General features: G+C 42.6%; 1 protein-coding gene across 1 annotated transcript in view; it reads left to right on the top strand.

Moving 5' to 3' along the window:
- GCNA (germ cell nuclear acidic peptidase) overlaps positions 1 to 15,991 on the top strand; it is a 28,699-nt gene that overhangs the window by 1,330 nt on the left and 11,378 nt on the right. Inside the window, exons 2-4 of the mRNA XM_007461587.1 lie at positions 788 to 834; positions 1,233 to 1,269; positions 12,692 to 12,837. Of these exons, the coding sequence (XP_007461649.1) occupies positions 788 to 834; positions 1,233 to 1,269; positions 12,692 to 12,837 (230 nt within the window). The remainder of the gene's footprint in view (positions 1 to 787; positions 835 to 1,232; positions 1,270 to 12,691; positions 12,838 to 15,991) is intronic.

Here is a 15,991-nt window from a genome sequence, read left to right as displayed (position 1 = left end):
GTAGGGAAATTTCATACAGTCATGGTGGGACTATAAATTGGTGCAACCTTTTTTGGAGGGCGATCTGGCAATGTCAAAATTTTAAATGCCCATGTCCTTTGGCCCAGTAATTTCACTACTAGGACTTTTTCTTTCATTTTTGGGACAATTTTATTTAATTTCTGTATACATATACTCACGTATACATAAGTGCAAAAATGTGGTTGCATCATACATGTTCTTTTTTTTGCGGTACACGGGCCTCTCACTGTTGTGGCCTCTCCCGTTGTGGAGCACAGGCTCCGGACGCGCAGGCTCAGCGGCCATGGCTCACGGGCCCAGCTGCTCCGCAGCATGTGGGATCTTCCCAGACCGGGGCACGAACCCGTGTCCCCTGCATTGGCAGGCGGACTCTCAACCACTGCGCCACCAGGGAAGCCCTGCCCTTTTGATTTTTAACTGTAAACTCTGCATCCTCAAGTCCTTTCCCCTGTGGTCCCTTTCTCAGAATTCACTTTCATATCTTTAAATAGAAATATACCACTTGGCAGAAAACAGGCTTCTCACTGATAGCTAATGATACTCAACTAACATTCTTGTCCAGTCTTTGTGCAGTACAGACTGAGCAGCTTGTGCCTTCTAATTTTTCTTCTCCTACCCTATTGTGGTCTTCATTTCATAAGCCCTTAAAACCTTTTTGCATTTCAGAAACTCTGATTGATGGTTCTTTTCATTTGAGATTCTTGATATTTGGTTGCTTATAACGTTAGTAGCCTTCTTTTAAAACAGAATGTATTTTATTTTGCAGTTGCATTCTTACTGTGGACTCAAGCAGTGATGAAGAACTTGATTACGGTAAGTAGAGTCCCCTCAAAGCAGTAATTTACAATTTAAAGCATAATTTAGCCATGTCTCCGTAGAGATGACTAAAATGTGATTTGGGACATTTGGTGTAAGCTGTCCTAGGTTTGTCTCCTCTAGGGCTCGTTTTAGATTGGCAAAGCAAAGTTTATTTCCCTACTATGAGGAGCAGAGGAAGTTCTTTGTGCTTTTCCAATTTGCTTCCTTTACTTGTTTCATTCAAGGTCTCCTTACATTTATTTCTTCTCTCTCATGGGAGATATAAGAGTCCACCATAAATTTTGACCAGCTGTAATTTATGGACTTTGGTTTTAGGGAGTTAAAGACATGGGTAACCAGATTTGATTATGCTTCAGATGCTTTCTGATGCCCTCTTTCTTTCTCTGTGTCAGTTGTGTCTGGAATGAATGTGCAGAAAAGGAACATCAGGTGAGTAGGAGAATTAGTGAAATTTGACTTTTTTAAGGAACGATGTTCCTGGTAAGATGACTTAAGAATAAACATCACATTTTCTCTGTGAATCCTATGTTCAGGGTCATAATGGTTGTTTGGTCTCACAGCTGGGTTCAAAATATATTTCTTATCCTTGGCCCATTATTTATTTGGGCAGTTTCTTCAGAATGCTCTCTGGGGTTGGGAGTCCTCCTGCCGATGCAGGGGGTACGGGTTCGTGCCCCGGTCCGGGAATGACCCCACATGCCGCGGAGCGGCTGGGCCCGTGAGCCATGGCCGCCGAGTCTGCGCGTCCGGAGCCTGTGCTCCGCAACGGGAGAGGCCACAACAGTGAGAGGCCTGCGTACTGCCAAAAAAAAAAAAAGTCTCTCTGAACCATCCCTTAACTTCCAGTCTCTACTATAAGGCCTTTATCAGTTTTTACTCTTGTATCTGTGTGGAGCTTTTTTTTTTAAAATAAATTTATTTATTTTATTTATTTATTTTTGGTCGCGTTGGGTCTTCGTTGTTGTGCGCGAGCTCGTGGCGGTGACTTCTCTTGTTGCGGAGCACAGGCTCTAGGTGTGCGGGCTTCAACAGTTGTGGCTCACAGGCTCTAGAGCGCAGGCGCAGTAGTTGTGGCGCATGGGCCCAGCCGCTCCGCAGCATGTGGGATCTTCCCGGACCGGGGCACGAACCCGTGTCCCCTGCATCGGCCGGCGGACTCTCAACCACTGCGCCACCAGGGAAGCCCGGCAGGCGGATTCTTAACCACTGTGCCACCAGGGAAGGTCCCATGCAAGAGCTTTTTAAGTGGGCTCCTCACCCTGATTTCTTCCTCCTCTGATCCAGTCTGTATCCCACTTCCAGATTAATCTCCTGAGTCACTGCTTTGATCATACTAATTCTCTATTCAAGTTGCTTATCATAGGGAAATCAAACTGGTAAACCCAGTAGTTAAAGTCCTCTGTGATCTGGCTCTAACCTAACTGTCAGCATTGTCTACTACTTTTCCTATTTAGGAGCCCTCTGCTAGATGAAGGGGTGTTGCCCAGGTGCCAAACTATAGGAAGTGCTAAGAAAAAAAAAATTCCTGGAATAAAACTGAAATAACTGTGGTTTCCACATCAACTCCTTGAATTCCTGTAGAAATATGAATTGACCATTCCTGTCCCCCACCCACCCACCCAAGGCGAAATAGTGCTGTCAAGTGGGAAAATGTTTTTCTAGCTTTACCTCTGTTGATTATTTTTGCAACATGCAAGCTACCAAGCTTGACACCAATGTGTGAAAGTGATTTAAAATCAGCAGTTGCAGTCAGCTGAAATTCTAGAACTGAACAATGCATTGTATAAAGCTATCTATTGGAAACGATGTTTTATTATTTATACTTTTAAAGTTAGATTTATTGAGGAATGACTTAACATACAGAAAAATTAACCCTTTTTGGGTATACAGTTTGATGAGTTTTGACAAACGTATGTGGTAGTGTAACCATTACCACAGTCAAAGATGCAGAATTTCTATCACTGTCCCTTACATTTTATTTATTTTTATTTTTATTTATTTATTTATTTATTTTTTACATCTTTATTGGAGTATAATTGCTTTACAGTGGTGTGTTAGTTTCTGCTTTATAACAAAGTGAATCAGTTATACATATACATATGTTCCCATATCTCTTCCCTCTTGCTTCTCCCTAGCTCCCACCCTCCCTATCCCACCCCTCTAGGCGGTCACAAAGCACGGAGCTGCTCTCCCTGTGCTATGCGGCTGCTTCCCACTAGCTGTCTGTTTTACGTTTGGTAGTGTATATATGTCCATGCCACTCTCTTGCTTTGTCACAGCTTACCCTTCCCCCTCCCCATATCCTCAAGTCCATTCTCTAGTAGGTGTGTGTCTTTATTCCTGTCTTACCCCTAGGTTTTTCATGACATTTTTTTCGTAAATTCCGTATATATATTTTAGAATACAGTACTAGACTTTCTCTTTCTGACTTACTTCACTCTGTATGACAGACTCTAGCTCCATCCACCTCATTACAAATAGCTCAATATCATTTCTTTTTATTGCTGAGTAATATTCCATTGTATATTTGTGCCACATCTTCTTTTTTTTTAACATCTTTATTGGAGTATAATTGCTTTACAATGGTGTGTTAGTTTCTGCTTTATAACAAAGTTAATGAGTTATATATATGTTCCCATATCTCTTCCCTCTTGCGTTTCCCTCTCTCCCACCCTCCCTAACCCACCCCTCTAGGTCGTCACAAAGCACCGAGTTGATCTCCCTGTGCTATGTGGCTTCTTCCCACTAGCTATCTATTTTATGTTTGGTAGTGTACATATGTCCATGCTGCTGTCTCGGTTTGTCACAGCTTACCCTTCCCCCTCCCCATATCCTCAAGTCCATTCTCTAGTAGGTCTGTGTCTTTATTCCTGTCTTACCCCTAGGTTCTTCATGACATTTTTTTTCTTAAATTCCATATATATGTGTTAGCATACGGTATTTTTCTCTCTCTTTCTGACTTACTTCACTCCGTATGACAGACTCTAGGTCTATCTACCTCATTGCAAATAGCTCAATTTCGTTTCTTTCTATGGCTGAGTAATATTCCATTGTATATATGTGCCACATCTTCTTTATCCATTCATCTGATGATGGACACTTAGGTTGTTTCCATCTCCGGGCTATTGTAAATAGAGCTGCAATGAACATTTTGGTACATGACTCTTTCTGAACTATGGTTTTCTCAGGGTATATGCCCAGTAGTGGGATTGCTGGGTCATGTGGTAGTTCTATTTGTAGTTTTTTAAGGAACCTCCATACTGTTCTCCACAGTGGCTTTATCAATGTACATTCTCACCAACAGTGCAGGAGGGTTCCCTTTTCTCCACACCCTCTCCAGCATTTATTGTTTCTAGATTTTTTGATGATGGCCATTCTGACTGGTGTGAGATGATACCTCATTGTAGTTTTGATTTGCATTTCTCTAATGATTAGTGATGTTGAGCATTCTTTCATGTGTTTGTTGGCAGTCCGTATATCTTCTTTGGAGAAATGTATGTTTAGGTCTTCTGCCCATTTTGGATTGGGTTCTTTGTTTTTTTGTTATTGAGCTGCATGAGCTGCTTATAAATTTCGGAGATTAATCCTTGGTCATTTGCTTCATTTGCAAACATTTTCTCCCATTCTGAGGGTTGTCTTTTGGTTTTGTTTATTGTTTCCTTTGCTGTGTAAAAGCTTTGAAGTTTCATTAGGTCCCATTTGTTTATTTTTGTTTTTATTTCCATTTCTCTAGGAGGAGGGTCAAAAAAGGTCTTGCTGTGATTTATGTCATAGAGTGTTCTGCCTATGTTTTCCTCTAAGAGTTTGATAGTTTCTGGCCTTACATTTAGGTCTTTAATCCATTTTGAGCTTATTTTTGTGTATGGTGTTAGGGAGTGATCTAACCTCATACTTTAACATGTACCTGTCCAGTTTTCCCAGCACCACTTATTGAACAGGCTGTCCTTTCTCCACTATACATTCCTGCCTCCTTTATCAAAGATAACGTGACCATGTGTGTGTGGGTTTATCTCTGGGCTTTCTATCCTGTTCCATTGATCTGTCTTTCTGATTTTGTGCCAGTATCATACTGTCTTGATTACTGTAGCTTTGTAGTATAGTCTGAAGTCAGGGAGCCTGATTCCTCCAGCTCCATTTTTCGTTCTCAAGATTGCTTTGGATATTCGGGGTCTTTTGTGTTTCCATACATATTGTGAAATTTTTTGTTCTAGTTCTGTAAAAAATCCCAGTGGTAGTTTGATAGGGGTTGCATTGAATCTGTAGATTGCTTTGCGTAGTAGAGTCATTTTCACAATGTTGATTCTTCCCATCCAAGAACATGGTATATCTCTCCATCTATTTGTATCATCTTTAATTTCTTTCATCAGTCTCTTATAATTTTCTGCATACAGGTCCTTTGTCCCCCTACGTAGGTTTATTCCTAGATATTTTTTTTTTTTTTTTTTTGCGATATGTGGGCCTCTCACTGTCGTGGCCTTTCCCGTTGCCGGATGCGCAAGCTCAGCGCCCATGGCTCACGGGCCCAGCCGCTCCGCGGCATGTGGGATCCTCCCGGACCCGGGCACGAACCCGTATCCCCTGCATCGGCAGGCGGACTCTCAACCACTGCGCCACCAGGGAGGCCCCTAGATATTTTATTCTTTTTGTTGCAGTGGTAAATGGGAGTGTTTTCTTGATTTCACTTTCAGCTTTTTCATCATTAGTGTGTAGGAATGCCAGAGATTTCTGTGCATTAATTTTGTATGCTGCTACTTTACCAAATTTATTGATTAGCTCTAGTAGTTTTCTGGTAGCATCTTGAGGATTCTCTATGTATAGTATCATGTCATCTGCTAACAGTGACAGCTTTACTTCTTCTTTTCCCATTTTGATTCCTTTTATTTCCTTTTCTTCTCTGGTTGCTGTGGCTAAAACTTCCAAGACTATGTTGAATAAGAGTGGTGAGAGTGGGCAACCTTGTCTTGTTCCTGATCTTAGTGGAAATGCTTTCAGTTTTTCACCATTGAGGACAATGTTGGCTGTGGGTTTGTAATATATGGCCTTTATTATGTTGAGGAAAGTTCCCTCTATGCCTACTTTCTGGAGGGTTTTTATCATAAATGGGTGTTGAATTTTGTCAGAAGCTTTCTCTGCAACTATAGAGATGATCATATGGTTTTTCTCCTTCAATTTGTTAATATGGTGTATCATGTTGATTGATTTGTGTATATTGAAGATTCCTTGCATTCCTGGGATGAACCGCACTTGATCATGGTGTGTGTTCCTTTCAATGTGCTGTTGGATTCTGTTTGCTAGTATTTTGTTGAGGATTTTTGCATCTATGTTCATCAGTGATATTGGCTTGTAGTTTTCTTTCTTTGTGACATCCTTGTCTGGTTTTGGTATCAAGGTGATGGTGGCCTCATAGAATGAGTTTGGGAGTGTTCCTCCCTGTGCTCTATTTTGGAAGAGTTTGAGAAGGATAGGTGTTAGCTCTTCTCTAAATGTGTGATAGAATTCGCCCGTGAAGCCATCTGGTCCTGGGCTTTTGTTTGTTGGAAGATTTTTAATCACAGTTTCAATTTCAGTGCTTTTGATTGGTCTGCTCATATTTTCTATTTCTTCCTGATTCAGTCTTGGCAGGTTGTGCATTTCTAAGAATTTGTCCATTTCTTCCAGGTTGTCCATTTTATAGGCATAGAGTTGCTTGTAGTAATCTCTCATGATCCTTTGTATTTCTGCAGTGTCAGTTGTTACTTCTCCTTTTTCATTTCAAATTCTATTGATTTGAGTCTTCTCCCTTTTTTTCTTGATGAGTCTGGCTGATGGATTATCAATTTTCTTTATCTTCTCAACCAACCAGCTCTTAGTTTTATTGATCTTTGCTATCGTTTCCTTCATTTCTTTTTCATTTATTTCTGATCTGACTTTTACAATTTCTTTCCTTCTGCTAACTTTGGGGGTTTTTTGTTTTCCTTTCTCTAATTGCTTGAGGTGCAAGTTTAGGTTGTTTATTCGAGATGTTTCCTGTTTCTTAAGGTAGGACTGTATTGCTATAAACTTCCCTCTTAGAACTGCTTTTCCTGCATCCCATAGGTTTTGGGTCGTCGTGTCTCCATTGTCATTTGTTTCTAGGTATTTTTTAATTTCCTCTTTGATTTCCTCAGTGATCACTTCGTGATTTAGTAGTGGATTGTTTAGCCTCCATGTGTTTGTATTTTTTACAGATCTCTTTGTGTAATTGATATCTAGTCTCATAGCATTGTTGTTGGAAAAGATACTTGATACAATTTCAATTTTCTTAAATTTACCAAGGCTTGCTTTGTGACCCAAGATATGATCTATCCTGGAGAATGTTCCATGAGTACTTGAGAAAAAATGTGTATTCTGTTGTTTTTGAATGGAATGTCCTATAAAGATCAATTAAGTCCATCTGGTTTAATGTATCATTTAAAGCTTGTGTTTCCTTTTTTCTTTTCATTTTGCATGATATGTCCATTGGTTAAAGTGGGGTGTTGAAGTCCCCTACAATGAATGTGTTACTGTCGATTTCCCCTTTTATGGCTGTTAGTATTTGCCTTATGTATTGAGGTGCTCCTGTGTTTGGTGCATAAATATTTACAGTTGTTATATCTTCTTCTTGGATCGATCCCTTGATCATTATGTAATGTCCTTCTTTGTCTCTTTTAATAGTCTTTATTTTAAAGTCTATTTTGTCTGATAGGAGAATTTGTACTCCAGCTTTCTTTTGGTTTCCATTTGCATGGAATATCTTTTTCCATCCCCTTACTTTCAGTCTGTATGTGTCTCTAGGTCTGAAGTGGGTCTCTTGTAGACAGCATATATATGTGTCTTGTTTTTGTATCCGTTCAGCCAATCTGTGTCTTCTGGTGGGAGCATTCAGTCTATTTACATTTAAGGTAATTTTAGATATGTATGTTCCTATTCCCATTTTCTTAATTGTTTTGGGTTTGTTATTGTAGGTCTTTTCCTTCTCTTGTGTTTCTTGCCTAGAGAAATTCCTTTAGCATTTGTTGTAAAGCTGGTTTGGTGGTGCTGAACTCTCTCAGCTTTTGCTTGTCTGTAAAGGTTTTAATTTCTCCATCAAATCTGAATGAGATCCTTGCTGGGTAGAGTAATCTTGGTTGCAGGTTTTTCTCCTTCATCACTTTAAATATGTCCTTCCAGTTCCTTCTGGCTTGCAGAGTTTCTGCTGAAAGATCAGCTGTTAACCTTATGGGGATTCCCTGGTTTGACATTTGTTGTTTTTCCCTTGCTGCTTTTAATATGTTTTCTTTGTGTTTAATTTTTGACAGTTTGATTAATATGTGTCTTGGCGTATTTCTCCTTGGATTTATCCTGTATGGGACTCTCTTTGCTTCCTGGACTTGATTAACTCTTTCCTTTCCCTTATTAGGGAAGTTTTCAAGTATAATCTCCTCAAATATTTTCTCAGTCCCTTTCTTTTTCTCTTCTTCTTCTGGAACCCCTATTATTCGAATGTTGGTGTGTTTAATGTTGTCCCAGAGGTCTCTGAGACTGTCCTCAGTTCTTTTCATTCTTTTTTCTTTATTCTGCTCTGCAGTAGTTATTTCCACTATTTTATCTTCCAGGTCACTTATCCGTTTTTCTGCCTCAGTTATTCTGCTATTGATCCCATCTAGAGTATTTTTACTTTCATTTATTGTGTTTTTCATCATTGCTTGTTTCATCTTTAGTTCTTCTAGTTCCTTGTTAAATGCTTCTTGTATTTTCTCTATTCTATTTCCAAGATTTTGGGTCATCTTTACTATCATTATTCTGAATTCTTTTTCAGGTAGACTGCCTATTTCCTTTTCATTTGTTAGGTCTGGTGGGTTTTTGTCTTGCTCCTTCATCTGCTGTGTGTTTTTCTGTCTTCTCATTTTGCTTATCTTACTGTGTTTGGGGTCTCCTTTTTGCAGGCTGCAGGTTCGTAGTTCCCGTTGTTTTTGGTGTCTGTCCCCAGTGGCTAATGTTGGTTCAGTGGGTTGTGTAGGCTTCCTGGTGGAGGGGACTAGTGTCTGTGTTCTGGTGGATGAGGCTGGATCTTGTCTTTCTGGTGGGCAGGTCCACGTCTGGTGATGTGTTTTGGGGTTCCTGTGGAGTTATGATTTTAGGCAGCCTCTCTGCTAATGGGTGGGGTTGTGTTCCTCTCTTGCTAGTTGTTTGGCATAGGGTGTCCAGCACTGTAGCTTGCTGGTCAGTGATTGAAGCTGGGTGCTGGTGTTGAGATGGAGATCTCTGGGAGATTTCTGCCACTTGATATTATGTGGAGCTGGGAGGTCTCTTGTGGACCAGTGTCCTGGTTGGCTCTCCCACCTCAGAGGCACAGCACTGACTCCTGGCTGCAGCACCAAGAGCCTTTCATCCACTCGGGTCAGAATAAAAGGGAGAAAAAGTAGTAAGTAAGTTAGTAAGTAAGTAAGAAGGAAGGAAAGAAAGAAAGAAAGAAGATAAAGTAAAATAAAATAACGTAAGATAAAATAAAATAAAGTTATTAAAATAAAAAATAATTATTATGAAAAAAGATTTTTTTTAAAGAAAAACAAAACAACAAAAACAAAACGGACGGATAGAACCCCAGGACAAATGGTGGAAGCAAAGCTATACAGACAAAATTTCACACAGAAGCATACACATACACACTCACAAAAAGAGGAAAAGGGGAAAAAATCATAAATCTTGCCCTCAAAGTCCACTTCCTCAATTTGTGATGATTCGTTGTCTATTCGTGTATTCCACAGATGCAGGGTAGATCAAGTTGATTGTGGAGCTTTAATCCGCTGCTTCTGAGGCTGCTGGGAGATATTTCCCTTTCTCTTCTTTGTTCTCACAGCTCACAGGGGCTCAGCTTTGGATTTGGCCCCGCCTCTGTGTGTAGGTCGCTGGAGGGTGTCTGTTCTTCGCACGGTTAAAGGAGCAGCTGCTTCGGGGATTCTGGCTCAGGCCGGGGGAAGGGAGGAGTACGGCATGGCATTGCGCCTCAGTTGCACCAGCCTGACGCGCGCCGTACGTTCTCCCGGGGAAGTTGTCCCTGGATGCCGCGACCCTGGCAGTGGCGGGCTGCACAAGCTCCTCGCAGGGCTGGTGTGGATAGTGACGTGTGCTCGCATACAGGCTTCTTGGTGGTAGCAGCAGCAGCCTTAGCGTCTCATGTCTGTCTCTGGGGTCCGCGCTTTTAGCCGCGGCTCGCGCCCATCTCTGGAGCTCCTTTAAGCAGCGCTCTTAATCCCCTCTCCTCGCACACCAGGAAACAAAGAGGGAAGAAAAAGTCTCTTGCCGCTTCGGCAGGTCCAGACTTTTCACCTGGCTAGCCGTGGTGCACTAACCCCCTGCAGGCTGTGTTCAAGCTGCCAAAACCAGCCCTCTCCCTGCTCTCCAACCGAAGCCCGAGCCTCAGCTCCCAGCCCCGCCCACCCCAGCCGGTGAGCAGACAAGCCTCTCAGGCTGCTGAGTGCCGGTCGGCACCGACCCCCTGTGCGGGAATCTCTCTGCTTTGCCCTCCGCACCCCTGTTGCTGTGCTCTCCTCTGCGGCTCCGAAGCTTTTCCCCTCCGCCACCCTCAGTCTCTGCCCGCGAAGGGGCTTCCTAGTGTGTGGAAACCTTTCCTCCTTCACAGCTCCCTCCCACTGGTGCAGGTTCTGTCCCTATCCTTTTGTCTCTGTTTTTTCTTTCTTCTGTTGCCCTACCCAGGTATGTGGGGAGTTTCTTGCCTTTTGGGAGGTCTGAGGTCTTCTGCCAGCGTTCAGTAGGTGTTCTGTAGGAGTTGTTCCACATGTAGATGTATTTCTGGTGTATCTGTGGGGAGGAAGGTGATCTCCGCATCTTACTCTTCCGCCATCTTCTTTACGATCCGCCCCTTACATTTTAAATGGTATGTTATGGATCCTTAGAAATATTCTGGTTTACAATATTATACATTATAGAGCCCTTGTTTAATAATAAATTTAAAAGTATCCAATTTTTTTTTTTTTTTTTTTGCGGTATGCGGGCCTCTCACTGTTGTGGCCTCTCCCGTTGCGGAGCACAGGCTCCGGACGCGCAGGCTCAGCGGCCATGGCTCATGGGCCCAGCCGCTCTGCGGCATGTGGGATCTTCCCGGACTGGGGCACAAACCCGTGTCCCCTGCATCAGCAGGCGGACTCTCAACCACTGCGCCACCAGGGAAGCCCAAAAGTATCCAATTTTTAAGTAGAAAAATTGGTTTCTTCCTGCCTCCGTTAGGTAGATGTTGAACAAATATGTAGAGAAAATCCATTTCAGTGGGTCTGCCAGGAGTGCCCACAGATTTTGGTCCAGACCCAGGAGGCTTCTATATATGGGATATTGTAGGAAGGGTGGATTTGGGGAGGAAGGTGATTAGTTCAGTTTTGGGTATGCTGAAATTGAGGGGCCTATAGGTAGGACTGATATTCGAAACATTTACAGCCAATAGATACAAACAGGGATTAGTCAGGTTGGCTGCCTGACTGGTTCGAATAGACACCATCAATAAAACAGTTGGTGAGGCTGTACCTGTGGAGACTGACTAAAAATCGGCCCTCCCCACAGGATATCCAGGTAGGAAGCTGGCACTGTGGAGCGAGAATTTACAAGCAAAGTTGGGCTGGCGGATGGATAATGTTTACCCAATCCTTAGGAATTAATTGGATTGGCATGAAATGGGTGTGGATAAAGCCTGGGAACGAGTGAGGAAGAGAATTGAGTGAGAAGGAGTGGGCAAAAAAGGTGAGAAGAGAACCAAAACCAAACAGTATCCCAGAAATCAAGAAAAGAGAATTTTAAGGATGGAATGATTGGTCAACAGGAGAGCAAAAGCCCATCAACTTGGCAGCTTAAGCTGTGACAAAGCGAGAGAGAGGCATGGACATATATACAGTACCAGATGTAAAAGAGATAGCTAGTGGGAAGCAGCCGCATAGCACAGGGAGATCAGCTCGGTGCTTTGTGACCACCTGGAGGGGTGGGATAGGGAGGGTGGGAGGGAGGGAGACGCAAGAGGGAAGAGATATGGGAACATATGTATGTGTGTAACTGATTCACTTTCTTATAAAGCAGAAACTAACACACCATTGTAAAGCAATTATACTCCAATAAAGTTGTAAAAAAAAATGGTGAATATGGTGGAAATGGATGAATAGATTTGTGCCTGTAACAGGTACAGACAAGTCCTCTAGCAGTGTTTTAAGTAGTTTTCTGTCTCATCATAAAGGTATATCACACTTATCGTACACTGTTTGGGAAATACAGAAAGGTGGAGAATTTCAGCCTTCTGGAACCTCTGACCCAAATACCTGGGCCAGCTGAGAACGACAGTCCCAGAGGCGTGCTCACCACCGGCATCCTGGGTGGCACAGGGATACTGCTGAGTTGGACTCCTGCCAAAGCACTCCATCAATTAGAGAGGGCGTTGCTGGCTTCGGGCTGCAAACAGTGGTGCCCAGGAGAAATCTCCCTGCCGAGGCTGCCTCTCTGTATCTGTGGCAGGGGGATCTCAACGTGGATAAAGAGAAATGGCAATTAACTAGACCTTTCCTTAATCAGTTTCCCCCTGCGCCAAAACTATTTGAACACATACCGTCTGACAGCCCACTTCAGTCTCTCAGTACTTGACACCTTCCTCCTTTTGAAAGGATTGAGACGGATGGAAAGGTTTGGTAGGAAGATAGGAAAGATGGAAAATCAGGAATAACAATTGAGTAGTTCCGGAGAAGGGGAACAGAGTTACTGTGGGAAACCAACAAGTCATTTCAAAGTGATTATGCTCCTTGGAGCAAAGGTAGAAAATGCCATGAAAAGAAGAATGTTGCATTCATGCTTCTGTTTTGTTTTTCCCTGTCTCATCACTCAGCTACGTGGTGATCAACTCAGACTCTGACGATGAATACCTCTGTGAGCAAAAGAGAGCTAAGATAGCTGAAATACATAGCAAAGGCAAGTATACTACTAACTTAGAGAAGGTGCAGCCTCACCATGCACAGTCATCTCAGGATGAAAGTCAGCAAATGTTCTATTCTGAATAATTTCGTAGTGAGTGCCACTGTTTTTTCCTCCTATGTGCTGGATGTGGATATGGCTGGGTTCCCCGCACCGCCTGGTCAATTTCCTAACATAGCAGCAACTGTTCTTGCCTGCCTTAGACCCCAGGCATCGCCCTCAGTAGAGTTCTTAGCTACCCAGCGTTACATCGCGGGAGCAGAGGGAAGTCAGGAATTAAGCCTGATTAGCGTGAAGGTTGCCCTGCACCTCTGCCTTCCGCTCTTTTCCTCTTTCCTTGTGTGTGGGGATGACAGAGAGGAGTAAGGAGGAGTAAGAGACAGGGGCTCATTCTTTCCAGCCTGATGGAGACTCGTGTGTGAGGCTTATGGGCCAGCTGGCAGTGACTTCTCAGAGGAATGCTTGTTTTCTTTGTCTAGCTGTTGGTCTTTGCCTTTTGCTACCCCCTTTATATTTTCTGGAGAGTCCTGTTTTTCTTAGAGCCTGTTTCCCATAGCAGGTCCTTGCCTCTTTGGAGTCAGAGGCCCTCATCACCTTTCGGGAGGCACGGAGTTTTACTCGCAGTTCAGAACCTGCTCAGTGGGTGTGAGACATAGGAAGACTAGGAGCTTCTTAAGCCTTTGGGATAGTATTTTATTTTTCTTTATTTTTTATTTATTTATTATTATTATTTTTTGCGGTACGCGGGCCTCTCACTATTGCGGCCTCTCCCGTTGTGGAGCACAGGCTCCGGACGCGCAGGCTCAGCGGCCATGGCTCATGGGCCCAGCCGCTCTGCAGCATGTAGGATCTTCCTGGACCGGAGCACGACCCCGTGTCCCCTGCATCGGCAGGCGGACTCTCAACCGCTGCGCCACCAGGGAAGCTCGGGATAGTATTTTATTCTCTGTTTGCTAAGTACCTGGTATAGGGCATGAGACACAGGCACCTACTTAAAGTACTGGCACCCTTAAAAATACTGGCTACTTCTTTGATAACTACCTCATATACCATTGATATCAGAGAAGGGAAAGGAGAGGTGGCTTGGAACCCTCATTTCCTACTGTTTCACCACCTGTCCCCTCTCATTTCCTTTTTCCCTCCTCTCTAGCTCTGAGTGGACTGCCTGAGCAGGACAGAGGTCCAGGTGCAGAGTAGGGGGTGTAACATGACAAGCTACTGTAATGCAGAGGGAGCCCCGAGGGAGGTAGCTTTAGAGTAGGGGCCTGAGTGACAAAGCCAGAGGCCAGTTTATCACCACAGGCCACCGGTTGCTAACTCCTTGAATCAGAAGATCCATCGTCTTTTGAGGATAAACTTTCAACTAAGGCTGCTCTGACCAGTAGCATTCATCCCAGTAGTGGGATGAAGAATGCTTCAACAGGACTGTCTTTGTATGTTTCTTTACTGTTCTCCACATGTCATTTCTTTTGTTATGGTAATGAATTTAGGCAGTTTTACAGGAAAAAAGGCCCAAGGAGCTTAAACACATACTTCCAACCTCACTTGAAACCTTTGTCAATGTACAGAGTCATGTTTTACAGATTGTAAGCAGTGTGTCCCTACTTTTTATTTATTTATATTTTATTGAAGTAGAGTTGATTTACAATATTGTGTTAGTTTCAGGTGTGTTAGTTTCACAGCAAAGCGATTCAGTTATACACACATGCACATATATATATATATATATATATATATATATATATATTCCTTTTTTCTATTCTTTTCCATTATAGTTTATTACAAGATATTGAATATAGTTCCCTGTGCTATACAGTAGGTTCTTGTTGTTTAGCTATTTTATATATAGTAGTGTGTATACGTTAATCCCAAACTCCTAATTTATCCCTCCCCCCAACACCTTTCCCCTTTGGTAAACAGAAGTTTGTTTTCCAGGTCTGTGAGTCTGTTTCTGTTTGGTAAATGAGTTCATTTGTGTCCCTACTGCTTAGAATTTCAGCTGCAGGTGGGAAATCTTTAACTCTTCTAGGAAGGATGACTTTTTACCATAGGAACACCCAGTGCTTTCTCTTTCCTTATTGCATATCTGAAATTTTTTGATAACTAATTTAAATCATAGATGAGACTCAAAATATATTATCCCAAATCTGCAATTTTAGGGTACAGAGTTTTTTGCGCCATAAAGATATTTTCTCAACTTCCTCATGCTGTGGTTTATATTTTTTACATCCAGAATCATAGAAACCTAGAAGTTGAACTCTGAGCAGACTGCAGAGAGCTTGAGTCTTAGACACGTTGCCTCTGGTATCCAGATGAAGGGATGGATCCTCAGTGAGGGCAGGGACAGTCTCAGTGTTCCCAAGGCCTTTCAGTGCTGGCATCAGAACTTAACTCCTTACTCTCACATCAGTGGTTTTGAGAGCTTCGGACTTATGGACTAGTTAAAAAAAGAAATTTTGGTGACTAACATAGAGTTGCCAATTTTTAATTTGACTAATGATGGAAATAAACTCCAACTACCATCTATCACCATAATTTCATAAGGTAAAGAGCACCAAAAGTTTAGTCAGGACATAATCTCAAAATAAAGGACAGTCCTTTAAATTATAGAAAGCTAGCTTGATAGGGGAAAAAGGAAAACAAACCCACTTTATTATTCTAATTTCTCTTATTTTGCTCTGGCCCAGTGAAAATATACAAAGTTTCGGACCTGTGGGAACCCCTGAGCACCTACAGAGAAATGTGATTTGAAAATTGCCTCTGGGTTTGGATTGCTATTTTATCTGTCACTGTTCTCAGTAAAATAAAAAAGTAATAGAGGTAAAATCGTCTAAATAACTGATTCTTACCTAGGATTCATTATATCACAGTTCCTGACTTGTTTAATTTTTTTAAAATTTATTTATTTATTTATTTATTTATTTTTGGCTGCACTTGGTCTTCATTGCTGTGCACAGGCTTTCTCTAGTTGCGGCAAGTGGGGGCTACTCTTCATTGTGGCGTGTGGGCTTCTCAGTGTGGTGGCTTCTCTTGTTGTGGAGCACGGGCTCTAGGCACTCAGGCTTCAGTAGTTGTGGCACGTGGGCTCAGTAGTTGTGGCTCGCGGGCTCTAGAGCACAGGCTCAGTAGTTGTGGTGCACGGGCTTAATTGTTTCGTGGCATGTGGGATCTTCCCGGGCCAGGGCTCGAACCTGTGTCCCCTGCATTGGCAGGC

Source organism: Lipotes vexillifer, unplaced genomic scaffold, assembly GCF_000442215.2.
Source record: "Lipotes vexillifer unplaced genomic scaffold, Lipotes_vexillifer_v1.1 scaffold1696, whole genome shotgun sequence".
Classification (NCBI taxonomy): Eukaryota; Metazoa; Chordata; class Mammalia; order Artiodactyla; family Lipotidae; genus Lipotes; species Lipotes vexillifer.
This window is presented reverse-complemented; position numbering and strand designations above follow the sequence as displayed.